Genomic DNA, 17722 nt, shown 5'->3' on the forward strand with positions numbered 1-17722 from the left:
GCAGATCCATTGACCAAGGGCTTAACGCCCAAGGTCTTTCATGAGCACACTACTCACATGGGCGTTATGTCCGAGGATATTCTCGTCTAGTGGGAGTCAATTTTATGTTCCACGTGTTTACTTTAGACATTGGATTGTTTAATCTTCTGCAGAATAAAGTTGATGGTTTATGATTCTATTTCTGAGCTTGCTTGTGTTTTCTATGTGCAATGTTTGCGTTGCATTAAGGACTTTGATATGATCTCACTAAAGATTAAAGAAGGACCAGTTGGAAATAGACATGTTTGAGATCACATTTTATGTAAATTTCCATGTTACTCATCCATATTTGATCTACCTCATTAAGTGTATTAGTATGGTAATTATCGTGGATTAATCACGACTGTATTGTGATGAAAGTTGCGGTGGTTCCATTATTAATATATGAGATGGACTAGATTGTTTATAAAGAAGTCTAAGTATAAATAGCATACAAATGCGCGCCTAAAGAATTTGTAATATAATTGTTTGAGGAATAATATGTAGCCAAGTGGGAGATTGTTAGGAAAACCCACGATTTTCCTAATTGGCAACATATTTTAGTTCAATTATATTTGCCTTTTAATTTAATATAATGAGCTGAAATTAAGTGGTCTAATTTGGTATGCCCATAGATTACTCAAATTGATATGTGATAATTGAGTAGATACCGGCAATATTGCTCTAATTGAGGGATAATGGGAACCCCAGTTAAGCAATATATAAAGATCATTTTGGTTATGGTCCCCAATATACTAAATTACACCTAATGTCCTTTCTCCCCATCAAGAAGAGAAACAATGGTCTCATTGAGGAATAAGGCGTTGAGGAAGATCACAAACCATTCCCTTTCTTTTGTGTTCATCAGTACGTGGCTGATTGTCGCAATAATTCCGCAACAGTAGGCAATCGTTCATAATGGATAAAGGTATATAATCCGAATCCGTCAATCCTAATATTTTGGCATGATGTTGATCCTAGGATTTCAGTTATTTTGATTTAGGATATTTGCATCCAGATTTGGATATGATATGAATTTCTAACAAACTACACTACCTCTGTTGATCTATTGATCTGACATTTCTTTCCTTATTTTTTTTTGTAGAATGTGTTTCTACAAATTCTGATTTCCCTTTATCATTGGAAGCATGTAGTAACGTTTAAAGAATTTGTTGGAAACATTTACTCTTTTGATGAAATTAAATATCACTTGGTCGAGTAATTAGTTTGGGGGTCAGAGTCGTGGTGAAGTTAAATATGTCATATATTTATTTTCTGTGATAAGAGATTTGGCCAATTGGAATAGAGAACTATTCCCCCTTTATGGTATAGCTGATGACGGAATGGGGTCAGAGGATACAGCTGATATGGGGAAAGAATATCCCATTTGATAATTTTGTTCCCCTAATTGTTGAAAAATCATTCCCCTTTTTCTGGTATGTGGGATGCTGGAAAAGATGGGCTACGATGGGAGTCAGAAGATGCAGCCGATATGGTTTGTGTCCCACCATTCATCTATCTTCAATCTGTTACGATGAAGTATCTGACACCTTTTTCTCAGAGGCAAAGGTTATATTCCTATTTATTTCTCTCTTTATGTAACTATGTTAGATTTTTAAAATTGCTAGATGATCTGGAAGTGTTCGTTTCCATTTAACTTGGGGAAAGTTATGTTACTTTGCAATATTTCTTCTTTCTCTGGTATGGAAACTACTGAATTGTTTTTGATATCTGTCATATCCTCCTTTTTTTTTTTGACATCTAGGAATTGTCCATGATTCCAATCAAGACATTAAATCACTTGTAACTAAAGAAATTATTGTATTATCATCAAAGCAAGACCAATAATTTCTTCTATTCATGATTTTACATCTTTCTTATTGCAGACCACGAAGAGCAAGAAAGAGGTGATGGAAGAGATTATTTTGAAAAGCAAATTTTTCAAGGTAATGGTTGATATGTTTCATGTCATCGATTCTATTTTTTGCCAAGATCTCCTAGTTCAATGTTTTACATTTCTGTCTTATTCCATTCTCCGTAGGCTCAAAAAGCCAAAGATAAAGAAGAAAATGAACAGGTCATTGAATAATTGGACAAATATTTTGCATCTTTAGTTCAATCTGAGGCATTGTTATCAATGACACAACCCAACAAAATGAAAGCTTTGAAAGCTCTTGTAAACAAGAATACTTCAGTTTATCACATAGAGAAAGAAGAAATCGGTGCTGCCCAGGACAAATTTTCTTTTCAAAAGGTAAACTCTGTTCCACGGAACTCTCTATGGCCCTGTAAACGTGATAGAACCTGTTCGAGAACAACACAATTAGTTCACAAAATGCAATTAGACCTTTCCACAACTGAATTTACGCACACACAGGACTGAATATGTATGAATTGATTGATTGAATGGAAGAATTGAACAACTTGAAATGGAAAACAAGTAACACTACAGGTTTCGAGAGCTGCCCCTCTCCTATTGATTCCGATTTTTCCTGATTTCTGAATGCTTTCTAGAATTTACTACTTGCTATCTGTAAATACTATGACATTATCATAACTAATTCGTTGCATAACTAATTTTCCCTCCAATTTCGCTTACACCCCCTTGTGATGCCTTTGATAACAATGATAAGTGAACCGTATGGGAACCTTATCAATATCCCCCGCCAATGAAAGCACCTTGTCCCCTAGGTGGAATTCAAGAAACTGAGAATGATCAGTTCAATTGGTTCCCAAGATGCTTCAAAAGATGGCAGATCCTGCTACTGAATCAAAACTTCCGGCCCTGTACTTTCTGGTTCCTTGGCTAGTCTAATGCCCAACACCTTTGCAGGTTGCACCTTCCACTCTAATTCTGGACTGAGAAGTGTGGGGTTGGACGGAAGTGGTGGAACCCACGGCCTTCCGTAACTGAGATACATGGAACATAGGATGAATGTTTACCTCGGCTGGTAATTGGAGTTTGTATCCTACAACCCCTATTTTCTGAATAACAGCATAAGGACCAAAAAATCGAGGTGACAACTTCTCATTTGCCCGTTTAGCCAAGGACCACTGGCAGTATGACTGGAGCTTCAGATAAACCAGATCCCCCTCCTAAAATTGTACTGTTCTTCTTCCGATGTCTGCCACTTTCTTCATGCGGGACTGAGCCTTCTCCAGCTGTAACTTCAAAACACCAATCATCTCATCACGCAGTTGGAGCTGCTGATCTAGGTCAACTAGGGGAGTGTGCTGGTTCCCGTAGCGTATGATGGGCGGTGGGTCTCTCCCATAAACCACCTTAAAAGGGGTAGTTTTGGATGAAATGTGGAAAGAAGAGTTATACTAACACTCAGCCCAAGGAATCCATTCAACCCAAGAGCGGGGATGGCCGTCTGCAAAACACCTTAAGTATGTCTCCAAATAACAGTTCACCACCTCCATCTGCCCATTCGTTTGTGGGTGATAGGCTATGCTACAACGAAGATGAGTGCCTTGGAGGTGGAAGAGCTTGGTCCAAAAATAGGTTGAGGAAAACCCTGTCTCTTTCTAGCACGATGGAGCGAGGAAACCCATGTGTCCGACTAATCCCTGAATAAAGAGCTCTGCAACAGTTTTTGCCGTAAAGGGATGCTTTAATGTCAAAAAATGAACGTACTTGCTCAACCTATCCACAACTACTGTACTCCCATGGAATTCTTGAAGTAGCCTATGTATGAGATCTGAACCTCTAGGTAATACTAACCACTGTTTGTAAAGGAGTCAGCCATCATTCACTGACCAACCTTCAATAGATAGGGGATCCTTGAGTAGTGACTCCCTTATAGCCGCTAGTCTCTCATAAGTACTTATCTGTCTCTCCAATTCTTCCAAATCAAGTACCCTTGGTATAGTCATGACCGCTAACTCTGTCTCCAACAGAAGTCTGGACAGGGCATCAGCAGCCTTATTCTCGAGGCCAGGCCTATATTGGATTTCAAAATCATAACCAAGTAGCTTAGTGACCCACTTTTAGTGTTCAACACACACCAGCCGTTGTTCTAACAAAAACTTCAAGCTCTTTTGATCGGTACGTACTACAAAATGCCTTCCAAGAAGGTAGTGCCTCCATTTCTGGATGGCTAGTACTATAGCCATGAGTTCCCTCTCATAGATGGACTTAAGTCAAGCTCTTGCAGACAAAATTTGGCTGAAGAACGCATCGGATGCTGTTGCTGTGATAATACAGCTCTTAATCCCATCCCTGAAGTATCTGTTTCCACTACAAATGGAATGGAGAAGTTAGGTAAAGCTAGGACTGGTACTTCAGTCATGGCCTCCTTCAATTTTTGAAAGGCTAACTCAGCCTCTAAATTCCAATTGAAATAGTCTTTCTGCAGCTGTCTTGTAAGGGATTCGGCCAACTTCCCATACACTTCCTCAAATCTTCAGTAATTCCCCGTTAACCCCAAGAATCCTCTTAAGTCCTTAAGGTTTTTAGGCACTGACCACAATTGCATCGCCTGAATCTTCTTGGGGTCAGCTGTGACTCTTTGTGAGCTAATTAAATGCCCCAAGTATTCCAGTGTAGCACAGTCGAATTCACACTTCTTCTAGTTGGCATACAACTTCTGTTATTGTAATACCCCAAGTACCGTTCTTAAGTGTCCACAATGCTCCTCCAAGGTCCAGCTGTAAACTAGGATATCATCAGAAAATACTAGTACACACTTTCTTAATAACCCCTTGAACACTTTATTCATCAATGATTGGAAGGTTTTCGAGGCATTAGTAAGCCCAAATGGCATCACTAAAAATTCGTAATGACCCTCATGAGTTCTAAAGGCCGATTTGTATTCATCACTAGCCTTAAGGCGTATTTGATGATACCCCGACTCCAAATCCAACTTGGAAAAAGTTGTGGCTCCATGAAGTTCATCTAACAGCTCACCGATCGCTAGAATTGGAAAGCGATTAGGTATAGTGGCACGATCCAAGGCTCATAATCCACACAAAATCTCCATCCACCATCCTTTTTCTTTACGAGCAGTATTAGGCTGGAAAATGGACTAATACTTGATTGGATGATACCTGCCCCCAACATTTCAATTACCAATCTTTCAATCTCTGTCTTTTGTGCATGGGGATATTGATATGGTCTTACGCTAATGGGCTCACTTCCTGCTTTCAGCGTAATTGCATGCTCGTGACCTTGCAAGGGAGGTAACCCAACTGGTAATCCAAAAACATCTCTGTACTCTGTGATTATTTCCTATAATGGCTGGGCAATGTCATGATCCATTAGTTGCTCATCCACTTGCATCGAGCATAACTCTTACCACCATTCCTTCTCCTTCCTTCTTGAAGGTTTTGAACATTGATTTTAATGAGATAATTGATTTACTAGGTCCTTTCTCCCCTTGCAACGTAACCATATTGTTTCTTATAGGTATTTTCATCACCTATGATTTCCAATTGATTTGAACTGTACCCAAAGTGCTAAGCTACTACATTCCCAAGATTATATCAGAACTTCCCAGGTCGATAGATAAGTAATTTTCCATGATTAACACCGACTGTAGTTGTAGAACTACTCCTCGGCATTTTCCCTTCCCTTGTACTGCCATACCAGTGCCAACCTGCACTTGATAACCATTGGTCTCAGTGATCGGCAATTTGAGTTTCTTGATTAACTCCGAGGACATGAAGTTATGGGTAGCCCCGAAATCTATCAATACCCCCACTTCCTGGTCCTTCACCATCCCTTTAAGCTTCATAGTTTTAGGTGAAGTCAACCCCACTATTGAGTTCATAGATAACTCCACTTCTTCAAGCTCGTTACAACCTGTTAATTCTTCCAAAAGTCCTCCCTCTGTTTCCTCCTTTCCCACTTCATCATCCACTAATAGTACCTGCAATTCCTTGTTTCGGCACCGATGACCGATGGTATACTTCTCATCACAACAAAAACATAACCCCTTCTCTTTCTTTCCTTGAATCTCGGCTTGAGACAGCCGTTTGAAGCTAGCAGCGGCATTCGGCGAATTGTTTCCCACCTTCGGTAATGTAGTTCCCCTCGATAAGTTCCAGGGAATGGTTCGCTGTTCGAACTTTACCGGCATAGGAGCAGGATACCTCTAACTCGCAGCTTCTCCCTTTCCTTTACCTTACTTATCCGGTTGTTTCTATCCTTCACCCGTTGAGCTGTATCCATGATTTGTGACAACCTTGTCGAATTTTCCATCAACATTTCAACCTACACCTCCTCCACTAACCCATTAATGAAGAGTCCTTCTAAATTATCCTCGCTCACATTCTTCAGAGGTGCATCCATGATTTTAAATTGCTTTCTGAATTCTGCCACCGATCCAATCTGTCGAATGGCTAGAAATCTTTGGTGTAGGGTGCCATGAGTATCCCGTAACCTCACCAATACCCTTTGTTTGAGCTCTCTCCAGCTGCGTATAGGACGCCTTCCCTTCTCCCATTGAAACTAGGATAAAGCACTTCCCTCCATACACACCCCAGCTGCCACAGCTCTCTCAGCCTCAGCAATTTTATTAACATTGAAATACCTCTCAACCCTGAATATCCAGGAGTCAGGGTCGACTCTATTGAACACTGGTAACTCCAGCTTGCATAGTTACCTTCGAAGGGATTTTCAGCTGCTTTCCCCGATGCAAAGGGCTTCAAATCAGTTGGGTTCTCTATGGTATTCGTCGATTTTGTTCCACTTTCTTCTCCAATCAAATCAGAAGTTTCTAGTGATCGCCGTTTAATCCTTTTGGCTAGTGCCAAGAGTCCTTCGTTCATTTTGCCCAACTCTATCCCCAACCTTGCGTTCAAATGTTCCAGATCTCCTTTCAATTCGTTCATAGCGGCCCTCAAGGTCGGAATCTGTGATACCGAGTCTTCTAACACCTTGATTCGGCTGTCCATTCTAGTGGCTGGCATTTGATTCCCAGAATTTCTCAGCTCTGATACCAAATTAATAGAACCTGTTCGAGAACAACACAATTAATTCTCACAAAATGCAATTAAACCTTCCCATAACTGAATTTACGCATACACAGGACTGAATATGTAGCGACAAGAAAAAAAATGTGTTTTGTTCGTTTCAAATAAAATTTTCTTATGGGACTCAAATATAATTGGAATTATATTATTTTGTCGCTACGACACTTCCTAATAGTCTAAATTAAATTTTGGTCACGGAAGTAAAATTTCACGTACTTGATTTTCTTAAATTTTACAAGGTGTTAAAATCACTTTTAACCGACAAAATTTTATGTTAATTTGGCTACATTATTTTTCTTACGACACACTTTATTTTAATACTACCATTTTTGTTTCCATTATGTAAACTATTTTTTTTAAATTGGACAAATTACTTGCATGTTTCATCATCCATCATTTATTCTCCAACTTATCATTCTAATAAACTTCCCTTTTTGTCAATGCCAAAACCGTCCCCTATCATTCATTTGAAAATAAAATTTCAACTCCAAATTTTATCCATTACACCCACTTTATTATCCATTGTAACCTCCAATTCTAACCAACCCTATCTTAGCATATTAATCTTCATTTTGTTAACTGCCAACAATTATCATTTTAACTCCCCACTAACCACGTTTTTTTTTATTTTATTTCCCCACATCAGTTAATTGCCAGCCACATCACTTGAAAAAAAAAACTTTATATTTGAAAAGTCACCTGCACGTCCATCATTCAAAAATCCACCAATTATCTTCATTTGGCATTTTAACTCTTATCTAAACAATTTCAATTTCAACCTACCCACTAAGTGCATTTTAACATCCACTTTTGCACTACCATGAAACCATCTCTTTTATTTTAAGTTGTGAGTTCATTTTTTTCAAAGCTGAAATCTCAACTTCTTTAGCCACTCTCTCTCTCTCTCCCTATTATACTTATGCATCAAATTATTTTGCCCCTTCTTCCATAGACAAAAAGAACTTTGAATCTGAAAATTTCTAAAGAAAAGGGCAAGACGTACGCTGCATTTTATTCTTTGAACACGAAAGGATATTTCAAATTCCAAGCATTAAGGTAGGGGTGTTTCGGCACTTATGTAAGTGATATAAGATTTATATATTTTCGTTTGCATTAAATGTGTTATTGTGTTGCTCATGATGGAATCACCGTTTGGTGGTTTAAACAAGAGATGAAGGGATGATTATGACAAATGAAATGGGGTTATCAAAACCTAAGAGTAAGCGGACTGATTGATCACCAATTCGCTTGAAATTGACGATGACACAATTGACCAAAGTTTGCATTTCTGAAAATATATATTTTTACCGTTTACTTAAGTGTTTCCTACTGAGTATTATTTATAGTACTCATCCCTACAAATAATTTTACAAGTTAAGCTCGAGGCATGGCAATGGTTGGCATAGTGGCAAGTGTTCGGCAATCTCTAATTCTTTCAATTTCTGGTGAATATTTCTATTTATGTAAATATTTCATGGAACTTAGATGAACTTTTAGAAATGCTTTTTAATGTTTATTTTGTTCCATTTTTAGATGGTGCATGTTAACAAGAATTTAAAAGTGTTGGATTGATTTGTATGAGGTTTTATTTTATGCTGGGTGGAAATTTCAGTTTCTGTCCTTCTAGTTGAAAATAGCATAACTTGGCTACGGTGCATGTTTTTAAGTGAAATTAGTGGGGTTTGAAAGGTCTATGAGTCTTCTAATAGTGGCCTTTGAAATTTCTCGAAAATATTAGCTAAAAATAAAGTTATGCCCGTTTTAGTAAACTGCATCGTGTCGAATCCGAGATTCCTCTCCAGCATATTCAAGTAATATTTTCGTGCTTCAAACGTTATCGTCGAAACCCCAAATTTTTATATGTGGTACATATATGAATGACTTAGTCCCTGTAAAAATTTCACAAAGTTTAATAGACATTTTCTAGGCCAAAAATATTTTTCTTCCGCTGTCGTTAAATCCGTAACTGTCGATTTGTCTTCAAATCTTTTACAAAAAAACAAATTTTGCTACATTTGCCTAAGTTATATAGATAACTACCTTTCATTATATTTTTACATATTTAAAAAAAAAATTGAATTTATAAAATACTTTGGCTAGCGTCAAAGGGGTCGAACCAAAGAAAGAAATGAATATTATTTTAACGCTTCAGTTTCCGAGAATTCGGGGCGTTACAGAATATGTATGAATTGATTGATTGAATGGAAGAAATTGAACAACTCGAAATGGAAAACAACAAGAAGCAACACGGCAGGTTTCGAGAGCTGCCCCTCGCCTATTGATTCAGATTTTTCCTGATTTCTGAATGCCTTCTAGAATCCACTACTAGCTATTTATAAACACTATGACATCAGCATAACTAATTCGTTGCATAACTAATTTTCCCTCCAATTTCCCTTACACCCCCTTCTTGTGACTCCTTTGAGGAGTGAACCGCATGGGAGGCTTATCAAAACGTTGACGGGCATTTGGAAATCTTTCATTATAATATTTGATGTATTGATTTGATGTTTTCCTGCTAGTATAATCTATACCATGTCATTCTAAAATTCTTCTCTTAAACTACGTTTTGCTTTCATAAAATACGCTGTTAACAGATCCTGGCAGGAAAAACCTGATTCATATAATAAACTTGTTGGCAAGATGGTAATGGATATGCGTGCTCGGCCTTCAGACCGTACAAAGACATCTGAAGAGGTTGCACAAGAGGAGAAAGAGAGGTTAGAGAAGTTGGAGATACATGGGATACATACATTTTTGTTGTGGGGGTTATCTTTGCCGAAAGATCAAGGATTATTGTCACAATTTTAACATAATCAACTTGATACAATAATAAACCAAAAAGTCCCTAATTTTTTTCTGTCTTCAGTATCTGATTTAAGATGGCAACCTTTCAGTATTTTCAGTACATCAATCACCTCCCACCCCTCATTCCTTTTCTCTTGGCATTTGATTCTAGTACATGAGGTCATATTAGGGGACTTCTGATTAGTTGTAGAATAGTAATGATGGTCACATGATTTTGATAGTCACAAATACATTCCTCAGGTGATATTATTGTTGTTGTATTTATTATTATTATTAGCGGTTTGAGATTCGTATTCTCTCTTTGGTTGTATTAATTAGATAACTAGTTGTTTAATGGTTCTTGCAACGTGTTCTCTTTGGCATATAGAAAATATATTTAAAAAACTGCAAAATGATTCTTTACATAACTACACCCATCAGCATTGTAGCATCTAAGTAATATTAATTCTTGAATTTTCAGTTTCATAGAAGGTGACTGTTTTTTGGTGGAAAAAAAATGAAAATGAAAATCACTATGTAACCGTAGCTAGTTGTAGTTTTGAAGCCTGAAAAGAATGTATTTTAAAAAGATATTCAGAGTTACTTGCCTTCATGTGTTCAATTTCAGGAAGAACGTCAGAAGAGGATCTTTGCCGGTGATGACTCCAGTGATGAAGCTTCCGATGCTTTCAAAGATAAGGAAGCTTCCACTAAGAAGCTAAGATCAATATCTGGAGATGATCTTGGTAATTCATTCCCTCAGGATGCAGTACCAAAAACTAAATGGGGAGATCTTGAGAAGCGAGCATGATAATGATCTTGAGAGTGATGATGATGATGCTGCTTCTGAAGATTCAGAAGATGACGAGGATGGTAATCAAGATGACAAAACTCAATCTCTCAAGGTCTGGGAGCAAAGTGATGATAACAATGGCAAAGTTATTCAGAAGATGGAGGAGGTGAAGATGAAGAAGAAAAAGAAAAAGAAGATGATATCAGCATTCATGTGGAGATGACACGATAAGAAGTCATCAGGAAGCAACGGCAAACAAAAGGACAGTCTGGATGCCTGCAAAGTGAAAGCAAATATCAAAAAAGATTTACTTGGATAAGTGGAACTTCCCTATACAATTGAGGCTCCTAAAACCTGAATTTAGCACACTATTGGAGAATTGTTCTAATGATCAAATTGTTGAAGCTATCTGGCAAATTCGTATATTTAATGCAATTTCTGTTGCTGCAGATAATAGGAAGAAAATTCAAGTATGGAACTTTGCTGCCTTTGCTTGTTTTGAGTAACTTAATATTTCTGTACACATCCATTTCATTTTCACATTTTTACAAGAATGAAACTTTTCACGAATTTGGAGCAGCATTATTAGCTGTTACAAATAGGGAATATGGAATAATTATCTCGAAATTATTAAATTCATATATTGATATGTGGTACGTCTGATGCTATCGTCATCAGATGCCTCTTACTGTAGAAAGCAACAATGTAGTAAACTTGGAATTTCCAAAAATAGCATATGTCTGGCAGATGCATCAGTATTTGATATGCTCAAATTTCCTTTCAGGTATTTTATGGTGTGTTATTGCAATACTTTGCTTTTTGGCCAATAAAGAAGCCACTGAATTTCAAGGTACTGAATTTACTCGTCAATCCACTGATGGAAATGAGTTCAGAGATCCCATACTTTTCAGCAATATGTGCTCGTCAAAGGTTGGCTCACACTCGGACCCAGTTTTGTGGGAATATTAAGAATACAGGTTGGCTAGTGTGAATAAAATACTCTGATTTTTCCTATTTTGCAGCTCTCTGGTTCTTAAACTATTTTTGCTAAAATATCTCTCATTTTTTCTTGTTGGATCTGTTCTTGCACTCTTCCTGCATGACAGGGAAAAGCAGCTGGCCTTCTTTGAAGGCACTATTTCTCGAGGCTGTGGTTGATGATTTTTCCATGCTTTGATTTTCATCATGTGGTCATGACACCTGCTATCTTGTTGATGTGTAAATACCTTATGCGGTGTCCTATAATGTCTGGCTGGGATATCACAATTGGTTCCTTCTTATGCTCTGTCGTGCTCTCTGTAAGTTCATTCAGCCTTAATTTGTTTCGTGTTTTTTATTTTTTATTTTCTGTTTGTCTTTAGCTCAGATATTCCATATAATCAAAAAGAACTTGGAAAGTTCTTCCAATTTTCTGTTGCCAGAGCTTTGTATTCCCTTTAGGCTTTCTTCGTTTCACTTTAAAATATAAGCTGGTAACAATTTAGGTTAATGATCCTAAATATTTCATATGCTCACTCTTAATTTCTATTTCTGGCGAGTTTTCATCTTCGTTGTGATGGTGAAAACTTGTTACTAATTGGAGCAGTAAAAAAAAAAAAAAAAAACAATAGGCACCTGTTTGGTAGAATTTAAAATCAGATTTTTAGTAAATTTTGATAAAAATTGATGGAATGTGTGGTTGAAAAGTTGTGGACCCCATAAAATATGTGATTGAAATTGATTGTTAACTTTGACTTAGATCACAATCAAACAAGGGATAGGTGTAGGAAGTGTGCTCTACCAATGGCCTCTGATCTTTAATCTCTGTATTAAGTGATATAAGCTTTATCTGTGTATATTGAAATTGTTTTATTGGTGTTTGCTTGAGATATAGTTTCTTTAGATCAGGTCTTATGAGATGTACTGTCAAACATTACATTAAATTTCAATAATATCTGTTATTATTGAAACACTGAAAGGATTTGTCAACATTTATGAAGGATTTAAATCCTTTCCAGAGATATTCTTGCCGGTTTCAAAATTACTTAGTGAATTAGCAAAACAAGATCACCAACCAGATGCATTACTGATTCAAATCGAAGACATTGCCCAACTTACTAAGAAGAAAGCACAGGAATACAACTTGCTGTGACGACCACTATGAATGTGAAAGTCAAAGATTATTAAAACTGAAGTTCCAACGTTCAAAGAAAAGTAATTCCCACATTCAACTGCATTTGCTCATTTACATCAAATTCTGCCACTTAATTTCATCTGCTGACTTCATTTTTCCATGATTAATTATTCAAATGCAGCTTTGTAAAGGGAAGAGATTATGATCCAGATCGAGAGCGAGCTCAAAGGAAAAAGTTAAAGAAGCTTTTAAGACAGGGAGAAGCTAAAGGTGCCGCCCGTGAACTGCGGAAAGATAATTACTGCTTGTTGGAGGTTAAAGATAAGGACAAGGCATGACTGGCGGAAGAAAGCTGAAAAATATGGAACAAGCTAAAGCTTTTCTCCAAGAACAAGAGCATGCATTTAAATTGGGTCAATTGGGAAGAAGCAAGAAGAGGATGAGATGAAGTCTCTTATGTTTTGCAGTTTGCGGTCATTTCATTATGGTGAGTTATTATTAATTCTTTTAGTCATTGTTTTTATTCCCTACGTGCGAATTGATTGTTAATCCATGAAAAGAAAGAAGTCTTCATTAGTTTTCCAGTTTACACTCTTACAAGCCATGTCATTATGTTTTTTCAGGGATACAATTTCCCTGCTCACCATGCATTAAGAGCAAGCAAGCAAGCTCAGTTCGAGTTTGTGTATTAAACTGAGGCAACGGCTTGTCGATTCTTGATTTAGAGTAAACTTCAGTTAAGTTCTAAAATGAGCGTATAATGTTTATTATGATGTGCTTCATTTTGCATTGTAATATATAATTTTCATTGGGATTACTTGTTCCTAGTTTCTAAATGTTTTATCCGTGTTTGAGCCCTATTCTTTGAAAAAAAAAATTATATATATATATATATCTTCTTAAAAAATATTTTGACATCATTTCAATCACATTCTTTAATAAAATAATATTACACGTAAATCTAAAACTTTTTCTTATTTTTTAATCACATATTTTCCATCAATACACTATTCAAAAATTCGTTCTTATGAAAAGAATGGGACTCAAACAAGGGCTTGCATTTGTATTTGGATAATGATGTCTTAAGATTTTTGTCATGTCGAGTTAGCAGATTGGTATATATCCACGTAAAGTGTATCCTCCGTTTTGCTAATTGATTTCCAAAAATGTGCTTGGTTATTGATAAAATATTTGATGCGACCTTTATTAACGGACATTCACCACCTGTTAGACAATTTGATTTGCTACACAGTTTCCATTGTTTAAAAGAAACCCAATTTAAAGCTTTAGAGTGTAGCGAACAATAAACGCTTCACCGCTCCAGCTCAAGGCTTGTGAGGTAACCATCCTTATTTTTTGACACATACTTTGCTTTGGGTGTGGGGAATAGCATATTACCCTACTAAATAAAATAGTATGTTTTGGAAACCCAATCTTGAGAATAGTTCACTTCCTCACCAACTAAAGTAATAGTTTCCTTTCGGTTACTCTAGAGATTTTTCTTTTGTTCGTTTGGAACACTGAGAATTGTTCTGTCATGAAATTTTGAAAATCATTTATGATTTATTATGTGCTTATTTAGCCTTTCAATAATTTGTTAGACCCTGTTCTTTTTCTTCTTTTATTTTTTTTTCTTTTTTTTTGGTGGTTACGGTGAGAGGCTTACAAAGGAAAACGTCTCGATATGAGATTAGGCATTTTAAAACATTGATAGTTTGGTGCGAATATGTAAATGGAGTCTTTAAAACATAGCACTTCAAGGGCACTAATTAGTAGGGTCCTTGAATCCTGTTGTTTCCATTTATTTGTGGGTGGCTTGAAAAGTGGATAATTTTAATTGTAAACTAAGACCAGTGGAGAAGAAAAAAGAAAACTCTGACCACAGATCTAACAGTTCAACCACTGCTTTTATGACAATTTGGGTGCCTTGATGAGGGTGGAATCTTTAAAGCATGAAGAAATCCCTCTACATTGGCACTAATAAAGTAGGTTCTCTCAACATCGTTTCAATTTATTTCTTGGCTTAAAAATTGATTCTTTTAAACGACAACATGACCTGTGTAATCAAGCAGAAAGGACTTGTTTAGAATAGAAAAAGAAAAAGGAAGTTACAATAAAAGAATACTCAAATCACTTTTGTCCTCTGTTGGTGATAAAAGTTCTTTTGAAATTTGTTTGCACCAGATTAGTTGAGAGAGAGGGGTGAGAAAATGGAGAGCATGATAAACTTTGTCCATGAGAAGTTGAAGACACTTGCAGAGTGTTTAATGGCTAATATTCTGGGGAACTTGAAGGAAATCGAAGCAGTTAACGGCCTGATGACAAATTTTCAGGAGAAAATAAAGAAAACTGGAGCATCCGTAGCCGTGTTGATCCTGCTTGTGTTTCTCTTGGGCTGCTGCTGTAGAGGGACCGCAGGCAAGACGATGAAAGCTCCGGGAAGGAAGAGCACTAGGATTTCCAGGGATAAATTTGAAAGCAATCCCAGAACATACTTCAGAGATCTGCGTGGTAAGAACGAATAAATTATAGTAGATAGTAGATTTAGTGTATTTTCATTGTATTCTGGAGTTTTATGTGTTATGGGCTGTCGAAAAAATCCATAGTTAGAAGTTCGAACTAGCAGGATGAGGGGTTGATGTTCAGAAATTTATGGCTTTGATTTATTAAATTTCTAGTTTTCTTGCTCCTGTTATGTGCATAGATTATTTACACACACAGTTCTGCTTGGCAGCCATGAGGATTTGATTTATCAGAAGGGTAAATAAAACATCCAATCAAAGAGAATTATTTGGTCCAATTTCTTTAAAATTCGTTTTTCCTCAAACTCATTTTTAACTACACATTTTCTCAATAAAATAATTAATTTTGCATACAAACCATAACTTTTCCGACTTTTTAACTAAATATTCTCCAAAAACTCACTTTGCACAAAATCTACATCAAATGCCCTAAACCTACAGCAATTTGGGCAGGAACAATCATTCTGAGACCAGAAATGCATAATAATGGAAAGTTGACAATACTGAGAAAATAATTGAAGTTGGGTACACAAGTGCAAAAGAGGCATAGGTTGGGCATGACATCTGTCATTTACTCCAACAAATCTCAATGGCAATGTCTAGAGCAAGGAGTAATCGAATGATGTTTGACTTTTTAAAAAAAGGGGATTGTGTCAAACCTAAATCTAACACCAAGAAATCTGACGCCAAAATAGTAAGCGGGTGTATGTGGGTTGTCCTATCGGCAAGGCTCAATAGGCAATACCTTATGAGATAGGTCGCCACATAGTTGGCGTGCTTATTATGCGTGACAACACTATAGAGCAAGTAGCTCTTCTAGCTGGGCAACTATGTGATGACTATAGAGAAAGAGACGGGTGCCAATTGGTTGGCCCAACTGTTATCTTAGTGTTAGCCCAAGCAAGGTCCAAAATGCTGCATTTTAACGACTCTAGCACTAGTAACGAATGTGCTAGCTAAAACTAGTAAAGAATATCGATGTCAAACTAAGAATTCAAAAGAAAATTTTCGAGCTTTAAGTGAACAACCACCGCTAAATCTCTATTCTACCGAGTTCACGTTTCATGATTTCAACAAACCTATTATCAAAGGGAAAATAACAATAGAAAATGAATGGAATTTTCCTTGCTTTCCTCTTGGAGGAGAAAAAGTTTACTAGAAACAATTTCAACAGTAAATGAATGCTCATGAATATGAGAAAATAACAATTTGTCGTCGCCTAAGCTTTACAAATGCCTATAATAAAGCTACAGGAATTCATTTCTTCCTCTAAACATAGATATCTAACTATTATTGCAATATAATTATGGAATCTCATCAGATAAAGGATGTTGCGGGAATGCATTTAATTTCTCAGCCAATAAGTGAGATAATTTAAAAACGGATATAATCATGCCTAATAAGTCGTTAATAGAACTAATATTAATGTTATATCAGCTCTCAGATTGTTTTCCATACTGTAGAAAACTCGTATTTCCACAGGAAATTCTCAGAACTCAACCACAACCAACTTCATGAATCATGAAAACTAGTGCATTTTTTTATTTTTTATTTAAATTTCACAGCAACCCAATCAGAGAATTAAAAAGTGCAACCTTGCATACAGATATATGCACTATGACCATACAAGTATTATTGCCAAAATAAATTATTGGGTATTTTGAAACAGTAGAAGTATATCAACAAATGAGCTGTAAGAAGACACATCAATGTTGATTATTGATAAACTAGTATCTAAGGAAAGAACCAAAGACGATGAATTCAATGCCTCGAAAATTTTGGCTGTAGCTACTAAAGAGGGGCAACTTGATAAAACAATAATTCCCTGGAGTCCATTCCTAGCCTTTCAGTTGCAAATAAATACAAAGCATGACAGCAAGCATGGCTCCAGGGGCGGAACGGGAGGGGGGTGTTCTGTCCAGTGTCTGACCCTTCTTCTTTTTTTCTTTTTTTTTTTTTTTTTTTTTTATAAGAACGTCAAAAATTATTGTTAAGGAAATAAATTAAGTAAAATAACATATATTAGGCAAGAGGAATTGGGTTTATTGTACTTTCATATGGGACTCTATTACCATATGTGCATTTTTTTGATATGTATATAATGAACGTGAAGGAGAAGAGTTTGTTATCTTCTCCCCAAAGACAGTTTATACTAGGTCTTTCTCACAAACAAGTATAAAATTCACACTATAAATATATTATGTAACCGTCAACTCCAAACTCAACTTTGTGTCTTTGTCCATTTCTCCCAATCCATCGACTACGGACTGCCATTGTCATCTAAAGTTTATCCACGTTTAAAAGTTTGATTGTGACCCCTAACCGAAAGTATCTGGGTCCACCCCTACATGGGTCACGGCATAAAGTGAAAAGAGGCTACATGTAGTTCAATCTCGTTCATAAGACTTAGCCCTTGTTTGTACCTCTATTTGTTTATAACAATGCATTCTTGAATTTTTTTGACTTCATTTCAACTACATATTCTTCAATAAAATGATATTACACGCAAAT

The 17722-nt window shown here is 36.5% G+C and overlaps 1 protein-coding gene across 6 annotated transcripts; it reads left to right on the plus strand.

Moving 5' to 3' along the window:
• The first annotated feature begins 1064 nt into the window (after window positions 1-1064).
• Window positions 1065-15377, plus strand: LOC111406176. 6 transcript variants are annotated; one of them, XM_023035420.1, is made up of 8 exons: window positions 1075-1587; window positions 1905-1964; window positions 11361-11553; window positions 11683-11874; window positions 12556-12769; window positions 12871-13176; window positions 13313-13425; window positions 14874-15377. In XM_023035420.1, the coding sequence occupies exons 1-4, from the start codon at window positions 1354-1356 to the stop codon at window positions 11751-11753; spliced, it is 558 nt and encodes a 185-aa protein (XP_022891188.1). In that variant the 5' UTR covers window positions 1075-1353; the 3' UTR covers window positions 11754-11874; window positions 12556-12769; window positions 12871-13176; window positions 13313-13425; window positions 14874-15377. The 6 variants fall into 6 exon arrangements, 5 of the variants coding, with proteins under 5 accessions (XP_022891192.1, XP_022891191.1, XP_022891189.1 ...); XM_023035421.1 differs by lacking the exon at window positions 14874-15377 and having other exon boundaries at window positions 1073-1587; window positions 12574-12769; window positions 13313-13534; XM_023035422.1 differs by lacking the exon at window positions 13313-13425.
• Window positions 15378-17722: the final 2345 nt, after the last annotated feature.

Source organism: Olea europaea, chromosome 12 (assembly GCF_002742605.1).
Source record: "Olea europaea var. sylvestris chromosome 12, O_europaea_v1, whole genome shotgun sequence".
NCBI lineage: Eukaryota > Viridiplantae > Streptophyta > Magnoliopsida > Lamiales > Oleaceae > Olea > Olea europaea.

What these genes read in the sequence shown, in the direction of transcription:
- LOC111406176 (XM_023035421.1), top strand. Translation starts at nt 1,354, where the DNA reads ATGACGGAATGGGGTCAGAGGATACAGCTGATATGGGGAAAGAATATC. An exon ending in TGAAAAGCAAATTTTTCAAG is followed by an intron (nt 1,965 to 11,360) that starts GTAATGGTTGAT and finishes ATTTCCTTTCAG; the next exon opens with GTATTTTATGGTGTGTTATT. An exon ending in TGGGAATATTAAGAATACAG is followed by an intron (nt 11,554 to 11,682) that starts GTTGGCTAGTGT and finishes CCTGCATGACAG; the next exon opens with GGAAAAGCAGCTGGCCTTCT.